Source organism: Cheilinus undulatus, linkage group 14 (assembly GCF_018320785.1).
Source record: "Cheilinus undulatus linkage group 14, ASM1832078v1, whole genome shotgun sequence".
NCBI lineage: Eukaryota > Metazoa > Chordata > Actinopteri > Labriformes > Labridae > Cheilinus > Cheilinus undulatus.
This window is the reverse complement of record NC_054878.1, coordinates 18,106,450-18,121,343: the sequence shown is the minus strand read 5'-3', so window position 1 is coordinate 18,121,343 and position 14,894 is coordinate 18,106,450. Positions and strand designations below refer to the sequence as shown.

The window sequence follows — 14,894 nt, the reverse complement described above, 5'->3', positions numbered from 1 at the left end:
CATCGTGCCGTCTTCCTGGGAAGCTAAGGAAAGGAAAGTTAGCACGTGGGACTAGTGATTTGCCGTGTTTTGCTCTTCCTCAGGGTGATTAAGTGCCTTCATAAACCGTGCCTTGCGAAGCGTGACATTGTACAAAACTCCGGAGGTGGCCGTTAACTGTTAACAGTCCGGTAAGCTGATTTATCTGCCGTGTTATGGCGGACAACGGAGATGAAGATTCTGCGTACAGAATCAAACAGGGAGACTACGTTGTGTTGAAAAGAGGAGATATCTTCAAAGCTGCTCAAATTCAACCCAAGAAGTAAGTCTGAATCTGTGAAAAGAAACCAACTCTGTTTACTGGTTTCACAAAAACAAATTTGATGAATGATTCTTAAGTTCATCAGAGCCACGGGTTAACTAAACAATACCTGACATCTCTGTGGTTGTAGATCACTTCCTGTATTTTTTAAGTTTATGTTAGATCCACATGAACACACATCCGAGTTTTAACTTAATGAAATGTACAACTACTAATGAAACTCATTTGTAAGGCAATATTACAGTTGCCTACGGGATTACACAATGAGAGCCCGAAAAAGCTTTCCCATAAAAAAAAAATTGATTATTATTTGTTGCTGATTCTTGTCTGCTTTCTTACAGGAAGGTGATTTTTGAGAAGCAGTGGTTCTTCTTGGACAATGCCGTGGGACAACTGTTTAGCACCACGTTTGAGATTGTGTCAGGAGTTTTGCATGTTCGGAAGCCCAAAGACGCAGAGAGCTCCATTGGTGTGTAACATGCTGAACCAAAGCACACATTTGTCACATTTATTTTTGACCTGTGTTTTCGGTGTTTGCATTGTTTTTACTTTGGAATATTATTTTGGAAAGTACTTGCTTCCAATTTTTTACATAGTTTACTTTTGCAGCCAATGGATTTCCACAGCATGCACCGTGATCCATCTCCATGTGCCAGAATTGCCACTACACTCCAGATATATGCATGCAGGGCCTTTAAAATGTATTCAGACCCCCACACTTTTTTGAATTTTGTCATGCAACCTGATGCTAACCTGGCATGCCAGATGGATTTGTTTCACACATCCATCTGGTAAACCACTCATACACAGTATTTGGGAAAGGGTGGAGCCTTTGAATAAAAACTCGGAGGGCGATTGGATAAAGGTTCTGTCAAATCATTACGAGCCAATCAGAGCAACAAAACACGCGCTAACCTGCGCCCCTGCTGAAGGAGTAAACTCCATACAGAACAGCATAACAGAACCACGGCCACTGTAGACATGTCAGTCCTTTTTGAAAAGAAAACAACTCACTGCTGTTCTTTGTTCTTCCTATAATGAAGAAATGTCAAGTTCTGATAAAACTGGCACTTCAGCGGCATCCACGCTAATCTCTTCCGCCATAACTGCACCGGTCTCTTGTTGCTGCTTGCATACGTCACGACTCCACCACGCCTGAAAGTACTGCCCCTCGATGCTGATTGGTCCTGTCACTTTCTAACCAGGCTCAAACTGTTCAGATGGGAGCTTTGCAAGATGGATTTGCTAGCGAGAAACCCGGAAACTGGTGTATCCATCTGCTTTGCAAGGTTAGCCCGATGCTACAGGGGAAAAAAAAAAAAAAAAAAAAGGACCTTTTTATTGCGCTGGTCATCCGGCCAAACTGAGCAATCAGGGGAGAAGAGCCTTAGTAAGAGAGGTGAACACGAACCTGATTGTCACCCTAATAGGTGAACCATGCCCATTCCAGTTCCCACACCTAGTTTTTCACCCTCCTGTGTGCTCGAAACAAAAAAAAATTGGTTCGGAACCTGAACAGTTGGTTCTCAGCTGGAACCAAAAAATGATTGGTTCTGCTTAAACTGGTGTGAACGCAGGCTGTTTCACCTTAAAGGTTCTGAGACTCAAGAACAGAGCCAGAACCAGAACCGTGTCTCTGAAAGCACTAAGACTGAGCTCCAGAGATCCTGTGTGGAGATGGGACAAAGTTCCAGAAGGAAAACCATCACTGCAGCCCTCCTTTAAGTGTTTATGTGGGGGACAAACTCGTGGAAGAGTCCTGGTTGTATCGAACTTCTTCCATTCGAGGCCACTTTGCTTTTGGGACCCTTCAGTGCAGCAGAACAACTTCTTGCAGCCTTTCCCAGATCTGTGCCTTGTAACAATCCTGTCTGTGGCAGCTCCTTTGACCTGATGGTTTGGTTTTTGCTCTGATTTCCATTGTTCAGCTTTGAGGCCCTCTATAGAGAGGTGTGTGCCTTTCTAAAGCATGTCCAATCAATTTAATTTACCATAGGTGGACTCCATTCAAGGTGTAGAAACATCTCAGCAAATTCTGTTTTCACTTTGTCATGATGGGTACTGAGCGTAGATTGATGAGACTATATATATATATATATATATATATATATATGTTCAGCTGTAGCATCATGCTGCAACATAAGAACATTGAAAAAGTGCAGGGGGTCTGAATACTTTCTGAATGCACTGAAGTCTGTTTTCAGCAGAGCCTGCTGCTGAACACGCCAGTATGCACAGAACAGATCCAACCAAACAGGGAATTGCACTGAAGAACACACAAAGCATCCTGTCAGTTTTAAAATAAAATACCAGGGTCAGACTGCCGGTTACTGAATCATATTATATCAAATCAGGAAGCAAATTAAAAATCCTTTACAGGGGAAGAGAGATGTTGTCTATATGTAGTTTTCTTTATTCCTGTGTGATCTTGTGATCCAGTGGGCGAGGGTATGCGGCATCAGTTTGAGCACAATGGTGGCGTGGACTAAACATTGCAGACAGAGATCAGGAAAAAAATTGTGGGTTTTAACTGTTTCACTTTCATTTTCACTTTGAGTAACCTGGGTGTGATCTTTGCAGATGCCAAGGAGGTGGGCACAGACAACCGAAACATTGTAGATGATGGAAAGTCCCAGAAACTGACCAGAGATGATATAGAAGCACTCAAAGAGCAAGGTCTGGATGGTCAGGTACCAGTAACCGTCCAGTTACCTACAGAATTTGGTGTTTATCGTAGCACCACTCAGCACTAGAGACGCTGTAGTTTTCATACATTCATAAAAACGCCATGATGGTCAGAAACCAACAATGAGAAATGTCTATTGTGGTGGAAAATTAATTTAGCACAATCAGTTTGCATAGACTGTCATGAAGGCAAAAAATGTTTTTAATCTGCAGCTCAATAGAGCCCTTGATGTCAGCACAAGGGGTGGGAACTGTGTGGTAACTTAAGATAAGATATGGAATATGTGGCTCATGATAACAATAACATCACAATGCATTAAATATGTGATAGTTGGTATATCGCAGCCAATAACATATGATACATCACATAATTTTGATACAATTAAGGATATTTAATTGCACTGAAAAGGTGAGGTTCAGCATTAATGAACTTACTCACTGTGTTTTTGTGTCAGTTTCACCTCTTATCACACTTCATCCTTTGACTCATTTCCCCTGATACCTTACATTACCCTGCTCTGTTTAGGCCAGATGTACACTAGTTAGTTTCAAGCCAGTTTCATAAAAGTTCCGGTGGAATGTCGGATCATGCCAGACCAAAGCTCATTCTTTACCTGCTCACACTGTATGTTACGATGGTCGGGCATGACCTGATTGCTCAAAGTGTACAGGTTAGACTGGGACATGAAAAATGTAAATAACGTTTTATTTGAAAACTCCAACAGACAGAGGTTGAAGTCATGTCTATGTGTAAGTCACTTCTCTCTTTTGCACAGCTGACATATACAGGTACATCTCAAAAAGTTAGAATATCATTAAAAAGTTAAATATTTTTGGTCACTCATTTCAGAAAGTGAAACCCAAATATTATATACACTCATTACACATAGAGTGAAATATTTCAAGCCTTTATTTCTTTAAATGTTGATGATTATGGCTTACAGATAATGAAAACCCAAAATTCAGAGTCTCAGGCTTGAAATATTTCACTCTATGTGTTATAAGTCTATATAATATATTGGTTTCACTTTCCGAATGAGTGACAAAAAATATTGAACTTTTTCATGATATTCTTATTTTTTCAGATGTACCTGTACACTGACAAAAAAGCCATTACTTTTTCACACACAGGCTTAAAACAACTAAACATTTAATTATTGTTAATGCAGCTATTTTAAGTACTTAAACACCATTTCTAAAATGGAAGTTTAACTTTTGTAAGCCATCTGTAAAAGTCTTCAAATTAAGCCAGAACCAGTGGGCTTTAATTTGAGTACTACAGGCAGTGCAGGCAAAAAGAAAAGCACTGATGAATGTGCTAATAAAGCATTGTTGGTTTCTGTCTTGTCATGAAAAATTTATCTCTTAAATGGTAAGATAAAATTTTGAAAGTTAACAAGAGGTAGACTGGAGAGTTTATGTGTGTGTGCTCTGCAGGAAATCATCCAGCAGCTTATAGAGAACAGCTCCACATTCAGAGATAAGACTGGATATGCCCAGGATAAGTACATCAAAAAGAAAAAGAAGAAGTGAGTCACTTTTGATGACACATGCAGTGTGTTTCTGGATTAAAATAACTTAGTGTGCTGTAATTAGTGTTATCAAATGTTCCTATCTCATGCTTTTCCAGGTATGAAAACACTGTGACGATTCTAAAACCATCCTGCCGCATCCTGGCAATGATGTACCATGGGCGAGAACCAGGGAAGATCTGGTGAGTCAGCACTTGAATCAACAGAATGTGTGAAGGATGTGTTTTTGTGAAGCAGAATAAGATGAATGTGTGTGTTTTCTTGCAATGCAGCCACCTGCGGTATGACACACTCGCCCAGATGCTGACTCTGGCCAATGTCCACGCCGGCAGCAAAGTTTTGGTCTTTGAGACATGCGCTGGCCTTGTCCTGGGAGCTGTCATGGAAAGAATGGGCGGTAAATTGACCTTGAGAATTTCCTCCTGTACCAAGAATTTGTTTTCTTTGCCACATGCGTAATTGCCTTATCTTTTTTCCTCCTCACTCAGGCTTTGGCTCAGTGATCCAAATGTACCCAGGAGGTGAGCCTCTCCGGCCTGGTGTGGAGAGCTTTGGCTTCCCTTCACATTTCCATGATATGCTGCATGATTTTCCCATCTGCCGTGTCAACGCTTTGCTGGCAGGAACTCTGAAAACTACTGCCAAAGATCCCAGTGCTGGTAGGGATGAACTTTTTATTAAAAAAGACTCAGTAAAATGTTTCAGCCTTATTTTTACATGAAACTGAGATGCTAGTTTTAAAATCCCAAAGAAAATTCCTCTGACTAACTTTAAAAATGCTTTGATTTCCCTCTAGTTGAGTGAGTCGTTCTATTAGAATCAGTTTTATTGGCAAAGTATGTGGTTTATAAAAGGAAAGTGACTCTGGTTTTGAGCTATCATCTGCTGATAGCAAAATTATGCAGACAGCATTATGCTTGCCAACTTCTAATAATTTTTTAAGCCTGACTTATGCTACGCTGTAGCCCATACCGTAGGTCCATGTAGCCCTGAACCCTATGCAGACGCCTACACATGTAATCGGCTCCTTAAAATAGAATTAGGCATTGAAACAAAGCAGACCCCAGGCCCTGCATTTGGTCCACCAGTTATCACTGGTGACCACCAGTTTCTGAGTAATGTCTACAGGCATATTGGCTGTAATTTATCAAACTCGCGTAGACACCAGCACAAATTTGGGTGTAGAAATCATCTTACAACAAGGTCCACGTGTGGTTATTGAAACGTGTATCTGGCCAATCACAGCATATGCCTGAGCGGATGTCGATGAGTAGGATGGCTGAAAACAATTGTAATTCTGATAACAGGCCCCTAAATGGCCATGGTTCAGCCAGCCTCACCCCTAGAGTCTATGACGTGTAGTACAAGCAAGTATACCTGCTCCCTTTCTTATGGTTTCTCTCTGCTAAGTGGTTTTTGGACGGAGCATTGCAGAGCTACATGGACACCCAAGTATGTAGTGCTCAGAAAAGCGGGCTGTGGCGTAGACTCGACGCAGAAGCATAAACCAGGCTTTAGAGTCTTTTTTTTTTTTTTTTTTGGCGGGGGGGGAGCAAAATGGGGGGTTTAATTACAGTCTGGGGTCCCTGAGCATAATTCCACCCCCTAGTGCTACAAGGATATAAAAGCACTGAGCAATTCAACATCATACTTATTTGATGTTTATATGTGTTGGAACAGTATTAAACAAGTAAACTGCTGCCATACATTATGGCATTAATAGCCCGAGCTAACTTAAAAGGCCTATTCTCCCATGTGATAGCTGGATATATAAAGTTTCAAGAATACATTCTGTATTTTTACATGCTAGTGATGTCTTCAATCTGCAACAGTATCTTCCTTGGATGCTGGAGTTTGAAGAATGAAATTGTCAGTTAGATGAGTGGATCTTTCCTCTAAGTGTGTGGAGTTTTGGCTCATTTAACAAACTCACCCACAGCATCCCCAAGCAAAGACAGGCAATATATTTTTTAGGATTTTGAAACTTAATTTAAAAAACTTTAGGATTTATTTCTTCAATGAAATTTGGCTTAGTGGTTAATGATGCAGCTTTCTGATGTATATCAAATTTAAATAATCTATATTTTGTTGATGTAGAGACTTTTGCTGTAGTCAGTAGTACAGAATGAATCACTTATCAATCAATCAATCATTTATTGTCATTGTCATGATAAATATAACAGAGCATTTATACACTGCATAGCAGGAGATGTAATAAAGTGCAAAAATTGTGCAATGAATTGCAAGAACAGGTGCAATCTCTAAGTCCCTTAAACACCTACTGTGTAAAATTAGCACACTATACACAGTGCTATTCAAAACAAATTATTCAGTGCAGGCACAAATGTAAACATCAGTAACAGTGGTACTGCAGCATTTAGAGGGCATTTCAACACACAGAGGGCACATACAGACAGTTATTGAGTGATGTTTTGAGTAATGCAACAATGCAAAGTCCAGTTCACAGCTAGGGTAACAGTGGGGAATGGTGGGTGATTGTAGATGGGGCAGAGAGAGGAGGGGGACAACTGTTTAGCAGCACTGCCTGAGGATGCAGGCTGTGGGCCAGTCTGGTGGTTCGGGCCCATATAGACCTGTACCTTCTACCTGAGGGCAGCAGGTGGAATAGGTGATGCGTCGGGTGGTGTTGGTTGCACCTGATGTTGTACACTCTCCTCAGACAGCGGGTGGTGTAGATGGCACTGGTCTCTGGAAGAGTAGTCCCAATGATCTTTCCTGCTGTTTTTACCACCTGCTGGAGTGCCTGCTGATCAGCCTTAGTGCAGCTGGAAAACCACACTAGAAATCCACACTGCTTAACACACTGCCGATGGCACAGTTGTAGTAGTTCACCATCAGCTGCTTTGGGATTTGGTCGCTCCTTAGCTTCCTTAGGTAGTACAGGCGTTGCCGTGCTTTCCCCACAGCTGAGGAGGTGTTAATCCTCTGATATGTTTACACCCAGGTATTTAAAGTCAGTCACACTCTCCACCACTTCACTGCCAATGGAAAGCGGAGAGTGATTTTGTTGTCTGTTTCTGCGGAAATCCACAATAATTTCCTTGGTCTTCTTGATGTTAAGAACCAAGTTATTGTCATTGCACTATGATGTTAAATGTTGCACCTCAGTCCTGTATGGTGTCTCGTTGTTGTTATTGATGAGACCAAGCACTGTGGTGTCGTCAGTGAATTTGACAGTGAGATTTGTTGGAGAGGAGGTGGAGCAATCATGTGTGTACAGGGTGTAGAGTAGTGGGCTGGGCACACATCCTTTGGGGGCCCCAGAGTTCGTGAGGAGTAAAGAGGAGGTGTGCCCGCCAACTCTCACACTCTGTGTGCGGTTAGTTAGAAAGTCCATAATCCAGTTGCACAGAGTGTTGTTTAGTCCCAGGTTAAGAAGTTTGGCTCAGAGTTTGTAGGGTCAGATTGTTTTGAAGGCCGAGCTGAAGTCGACAAAGAGCAGCCGCGCATAGGTGTTTTTGTGCTCTAGATGTTCCAGCAGTGTATGGAGCACAATGGCGATGGCGTCCTCAGTCGACCTGTTCTCCCTGTATGCAATTTGGCAATAAAGTGCAAAAACTACGTTGGTAGTAAGAGCTCCAAGTCACTGCGTCAGTGCGCGCTGCCATCTTGGTTAACCTGATCAGAGGCATTCTTCTGATATAAATATATCTTCTCAACATTATAGATTCAAAGCCATCAGACATGCCTGCAGAGGAGATGATCCAGCCTGAGGGTGAGCAGCAGGGCAGTCCAGAGGAGCAGGGCACGGATACAAACAGCCCCACTGATGGAGCCGATGAACAGGAGAAAGAGGAGCAGGACAAACGCAGAGAAGCCAAAGTAAGTTCATTATTTACTAACCTTGCAGACCAAGGTCGCCCAAGAGGGGGGATAAAAGGGAGAGCTTCCTGGGGCCCAGCCAAACTTTGGTAAAATCATGGTCCACTGTGAAGTTAAGCTGTGATAATGCTAATTTCAGTCTGAATAATAACCACACTTATCTAAAGCAACAGAACATGAATTTTATTGTTGCTGTAGTACAAATATAGCCTTTTTCAAAATGTAAACCCTTTTCTTAAAACACAATGACCTCTTTATTAGTAAAGTTAACAACCTGGATGTGCACACTGAACTAAACCATTTGGATAATGTTAGACTTCAAAGCTTAGCCATAGGGGTGTGACGAGATCTCGTGCCACGGGATCTCACGAGATCAAAACGCCATGAGATTTCTCATCAAGGAAAAATCCATCTCGCAAGATCAATATTGCACAGACATTAGGAGCAGCAGCTCTCCTGACATTAAACAACACCAAACTGGAAGTTAAAAAACATGCCATAGATGCCATAGATCTGTGACCCATTAAGAGCCCCACTTCAACCCCCACCCCCTCCTCTGCCTGCGCTACTTACTACTGGGCTAAAAAATGAAGTTCTAGCTCCAGTTAAATGCACCCTGTTTGTTGTCTTACAACAGACAGAACAAAGACACACACTCGCTCACCAACACACACACACATTAACACACCAATTCATCTGTGTATTGTGTCCAACACTGTCAAAGCTCATAGAGAAATAAAGACCACAAAATGATAAGTAATCAATTTTTCTAAATTACAGCAAATGTGTTATTGATGGAAATAGTTCTTTAGAGTGTTTTAAATATGGATGTCCTTAAAGGTGATGAGAAATAGTTTAAATTTACTGATGCAGCTCTTTAGTTTTAGGTCTGTTGCAAACTGTTTTAAAAGTACTTTCAAAATAATCTAAATGCTTGTATTATCATGATTGTAATTGTAGCAATGAGTGCACAGTGTAGTAAAATAAAGATGTGGTAGACTATTAAAATGAGAGGTTTGATTTGAAGAGCTTTAAAATGTACAGTTTGAGTCAAAGTTAGACAAACTGTGTGGAAGCATTGATAGCCTATTCAGTACAAGAGAAGTTAGTTTAAACATTTCTAAATAGACCTGAATGCTTCCCAATTATGACTTTCAGTCATATAAAGGACATATTATCCACCCATGTATTTTTTTCCAAAATCAAAAGAAGTAGTTTAAAATCTCGTCTCGTGTTTTGGGGGCCAAAATCTTGTCTCAGCTGGTCTTGTGAGATAAGAGTCTCTTCACACCCCTACTTAGCCATGATGTGCACAAAAGTCAGGATGCCAGAAAAAAAAAGCTGAGATGCCTTTAATTACAAATAATTACATAATTGTTAAAACAGGCAGAAAGAAGGTGATAGTGGCCTAAAATGGCCAAAAAGCAGCAAAGATTGGGAAACCAGAAGAAAGAAGTGGCAAAAATGATTGAAAACCAACTAATTAGGGCTAAAAGCTCCAAAAAGAAGTGGCAAAAATGGGCAACAAGTGGCAAAATGGTGGCAATAAAGAACATTAATCAGCAGAAATAGGTTAAAAATGGGTTGAAGGTGCAGAAAGTTGTGTAAAACAGTCATAATGGGCCAGAATTTACAAAAATTAGCGGCAAAAATGAGTGAGAAGCAACTGAAATGTGCAAAAGCAGCAAAAATGGGAAATAATTGCCTAAAAAAGAAGTGGAAAGAATTGGGTAAAAATGTGGCAATAAAGAACATGAGACAGCAAAAATGTGTTAAACATGGCAAAAAGGGAGACAGACAGTTAAATGGGCTAGAAATGGCAAACATGGGCAAAAATGAGTGAAAAGCAACCAAATTGGGCAAAAAGCTGCAAAAATGCAGTTTAAATTCCATAGAGAAGTGGCAAAAACATGTGTTAAGTTTCAACACAGTGGAAAAATGGGCAGATGACAGAAGACTTGGGGGAAAAAAGGGTGTGAAACTGCAAAAATGGGTTCAAGTGGCAAAAAGAAGGGGCAAACATGGGGAAAGAAGTGGCAAACATGCGTGAAAAGCATCTTTAAATGGGCAAAAAGTGGCAGAAGTGTTGCAATAAAGACAACAGTTAAACTTGGTTAAGGTAGCAATAAAGGTTGTAAAAAGGGAAAATTAGTTAGAAATGGCAAAACAACAGTAGCAAAAATGGGTAGAAGAAGCCTGAAAAGTGGTTAAAAAGTAGCACAAATTGATAATTCCAACATCTGAACACAGTTGTAGTTTGACATAGTTTTTAGGTTTAGTTTCCAGGTCCAAAAAGGAAGTAACTGTTAGCCAGCACCAGTTCCTCACATCCAACACACATGCATTGACATCATCAATAAATCACAACTGGGGAAGGCCCATTCACTCGTTTTGTCAGGAGCCCAGCAAATTCTGTGGCCCTGCATTCATGAGCAAGCCTGTAGTATCAACACAAAAATACACTATGTTCTGACTTTGTTTTTGTGTTCACAGGCTCATGAAAGAAAGGTGAAACTGGAGGAGAAACGGAAGAAGCTAGCAGCTGTTGCCCCACTGCTGGAAGGCAGGGACGCCGACGGGTTGGTATCAGATTTTGTTCCTGCTTTCCAATTTTCTGTTGCTCTGCACCCCTCTGCAAATTTCAGCTTCTCTTACTTCCTCTGTCCTCTGCTTCATCAGCTCTGGATCAAACTGAGTAATAAACAGGAGTAATTAAAATAGATCCATAGGCATGAGAAACAGATTACTGCTTAAAGTACTAAGTCCGTCAATAAAAGGCATGACGAATGATGTGCCTTTCTATGAGCAAACACACTACATTGAGCACAACGCCCTCACAAGGGGAACAATGTGATTGCTCTGCAGTTTCCTGTCATATAAAATGAAGAACTTGTTTTATAGCCTACTGTGAGGTTGACATGCATGCAAGATGCATTGATCCTGGTAGCCTATTGATCCTCCTCTTCACTACACAACAGCAGCTGTACCTCTGAGCACGGTTTTCACACTGTCCTAAATCAGCCTCTTTTACTGACTCCCATCCAGCTACATAAAATAGGAAATGAATGACTGTAATAAGTATGAAAGCCATAAACCTACAAGCACTGAAAAGCTTTCTTCACTACCTACCCACGCCTGTACAATAACAAAGAGTGTATTTTGTATTATGTAGATTTGCTGGATCATTTGTTTGTTTCCTACACACAGGTTGGTCATAGCAAGCCGCTTTCACCCATGTCCAGTGTTAATGAACCTGCTGAAATTCCTCTCCCCCTCCCGGCCTTTTGTCGTCTACTCCCAATACAAAGAGGTGAGATGATCTGCGGTGTTTACCACACAATGGCACTGTTGACATCTCACAATGAATGAAAGTTATTATCCCTCAGAGAGATCTTTTGCCACAGCACAAATGTTTTTTATTGCTTCGAGTAGTGATTTTATCACATTACTGCAGTCGAGTTTCCCTCCACTGCCAGCGAGTTACAATGCCTGTCACGTCCCACAGCTCATACACACTCTCTGTTGTGCTTATGTTGCTAAAAAGATCAGTGTGTGTCGACTCATTGACTCTGCAGTCGTGCTTTTAATGCTTCTGTGTTCATCTCTGCAGCCTCTGATCGAGTGCTACACAAAACTCAAGGAACAAGGTGGTGCAATCAACATGATGATCACAGACACCTGGCTCAGACAGTATCAGGTAAAATCAGAATCAGCATGGCAGCATGTTTTTTATATTCAAATTTCATGGAGAAGGATATAGTGACTGATGTGAAAAGAATTGTTCATACTAATGAACCAGTGCAGAATTATTTCCAACTTCTCAGTTCCTTTTAGCTCTGATAACTTTAGCATCTTTCAGCCAGTTGTTTTTGTATAATAATTTCACTCCTGGATTCCACATAGTCCCTGCTCCATGTACACCACGGTTTTACTCCAACAAACAGCTTCTCCCTTTCCAACTGGGTCCGTTTCTGAAGTGCAGCCCAGCCAAGCTCAGGGCAGGTGGATCACAATTTCACTTGGGAATAGAACCTATAGATTTCCCTTGCTGAAGGCAAATCCAAAGAAGAGACAGGAGCACACAAGTCCCTTTTTGCAATTTGAAGGGATATTTTGTTATGTATGAAGTTGGGATGTATGAGGTACTTGGCAATAGCAGTGGCATTAGCCTTCAGTGATTTCTGTGAGCGTTGCCCCTTTAAACAGGACACACTTGGAGAAGTCAGGCTATCCAGCGCTACAGACTGGTACAGTTGCTCCACATACTCGTCTGTGGGCTTCGACAGACGTCAACAACAAACTAAGCAAAAACAAAAATAAGATAAGCTATTTCAACTTGAGTGACGATGGTGTGCCGTGTACTGTGGATATGAGGGGGTACTGTTATGACCTAACCTTGCAAAGCAGATGGATTCACCCGTTTCTCCCTGGCGAATCCATCTTTCAAAGCTCCCATCTTTACTCTTTAGGCCCAGTTAGAAAGTGACAGGACCAATCAGCATCGAGGGACAGTACTTTCGCGTGCGAACGAGGCGTGATGTATACAAGCAGCAACAAGAGGCCGGTGCAGATATGGTGGAGGACATTAGCGTGGATGCTGCTAAAGCACCAGTTTTATCAGAACTTGACGAGATTTCTTCGTTAAAAGAAAAACAAAGAACAGCAGTGAGTTGTTTTCTTTTCAAAAACGACAAAAGTCGTGACATGTATACAGTCCTGTGGGCCACGTTATGCTGTTCTGTATGGAGTTTACTCCTTTGGCAGGGGCACAGGCACAGCTCTTTAGTGCATACGTCATGTGTTTGTTGCTCTGATTGGCCCGTAAAGATGGACAGATGGTTTATCTAATCACCCTCCGAGTCTTTTTTTTTTAAGGCTCTGCCCTTTCCCAATGTCTATGAGTGGTTTTCCAGATGGACATGTGAAACAAATCCATCTGGCGTGCCAGGTTAGTTATGACCCAGAGTACACAGAGAAACAGCTTCTAGATAGGGAAGCCCAGTGGGAAGAGGAGAAAATTTAATGGAGACTGGTTAGCAAGAGAGATGCCGAATTATCTGCTGGTGTAGGTGTGTAAATTGTGAGCCAAAACCCGTAAACAACTGTTGTCACAAGTAGGTCTTCACATCACTTCTTTAGGACATTTCTGATCAAACCTAGCTGCTCACAGTCGCATGCAGCCTGCATCACGTCCCATCCAGAATTCCCTGTCATATGCACAGAGCGTGGTTTTACTCTGCAGGCTTTGTCTTTATATGTCATCCTTTTTACGCCTCTGTCACTGCCTCCAGTGGTGGATCAGGGCAGAGCAATGTAATGAAGTTAAATGAAATCCAACCGTTCTGACTTAGAGGCGTACATACTACACCTTTAGCTTGCAGTATATTAGTTGAAATAGAAGCTTTAAAATTGGACTGTATGTATGTCTTATTTTAGTCTTAAAGCTTGGTTCACACAGCCTTTTAGCCACAAGAAATATAGCCAAAGCTGAAAGCAACCTTGCTCAACTTTTTTTGCTGTAATTGCAACTGATCATTTTCTATTTAATCCACTGATTGTTTTAGCCATGAGTTATAAGTAATCCCATTATTAGGTGGTTGTAGATATTTCTGATTCTGCTGCAGAAGTTCTTCAAAAAAGATCTATGTCTCAGGCCCTGATGTATTCTAGCAGAGACTCCCACTTTTTGCTCCTACTGCCCACTCTTATTTCTTTTATTTTTTTATACTTAGTGAACTATGCAGCAGCTGCCTGAAACCAGCTACTTTGCATACTCTGAGATCTTCCCCTCACTACCAGAGTGTTATTTCCCACAGCTCTACTTGTAGGATTAATGTCTTCTGACTGTATGTGTGCCCTTAGGTGCTGCCTAACAGGACACATCCTGTGCTACTGATGAGCGGAGGCGGGGGCTACCTCCTCTCAGGAACAACGGTCACCACAGACCGTTCCAAACCTGCGGGCTCCCAGCAAGCTGTGGAACCGGCACCAAAGAGACAGAAACTGACGGACACTGAAGGATAAACAAACACAGGGCACATTACTGGTGGTCTACATGGGTTCTCCTCCAGCATGGACTTCTCTGATTAGGCAGATCTGATCTGACACATCTGGAATCAAGTAGACGGAGTGTCTGGTTTACATTCATCAGCACACTTTCTCCTGGCTTGTGTATGCAGTTCACTGCAGATTGAAGGTAATGCTGGGGAGTTAACTGTAAGCCAGTTCAGTCTGGGTGAGCTCAGTGTGTGTGTTATGTAAGGGACTGCAGAAATAATCTGTTATGTGTTGAGAGTATGTGGCAGGTTTGTGTTTTAAGCCTTAAGAACAGGTGTAAAAACTTTTTTTTTCTCAGAGTTAATCCTCTTCAGCTAGGTTATGACTTTTTTATTTGGTTATCCCCACAAGAAGTGCCATTTGTTATATGAGCCTCATGTGGGTTACAGTTGTATCATCATGGAATTAAAAAGCAGTACAAGACGGGATGATGTGTGAACTATTCTTTTATCAACAAATCATTTAAAAGACATTAG

At 41.5% G+C, this 14,894-nt stretch overlaps 1 protein-coding gene across 1 annotated transcript; it reads left to right on the top strand.

The window, feature by feature from the left end:
* Positions 1-14,844, top strand: trmt6 (tRNA methyltransferase 6). Its single transcript, XM_041806138.1, has 12 exons — positions 1-301; positions 643-770; positions 2,882-2,991; positions 4,424-4,515; positions 4,617-4,700; positions 4,791-4,915; positions 5,007-5,177; positions 8,207-8,361; positions 10,855-10,940; positions 11,569-11,671; positions 11,972-12,058; positions 14,224-14,844. The coding sequence occupies exons 1-12, from the start codon at positions 195-197 to the stop codon at positions 14,383-14,385; spliced, it is 1,410 nt and encodes a 469-aa protein (XP_041662072.1). The 5' UTR covers positions 1-194; the 3' UTR covers positions 14,386-14,844.
* Positions 14,845-14,894: the final 50 nt, after the last annotated feature.

Excerpts from the sequence above, each read along its gene's own strand:
- trmt6 (XM_041806138.1), top strand. The coding sequence starts at position 195 with ATGGCGGACAACGGAGATGAAGATTCTGCGTACAGAATCAAACAGGGA. Across the intron at positions 302-642 it reads GCTCAAATTCAACCCAAGAA|GAAGGTGATTTTTGAGAAGC; the intron begins GTAAGTCTGAAT and ends GCTTTCTTACAG. Across the intron at positions 11,672-11,971 it reads TCTACTCCCAATACAAAGAG|CCTCTGATCGAGTGCTACAC; the intron begins GTGAGATGATCT and ends TCATCTCTGCAG.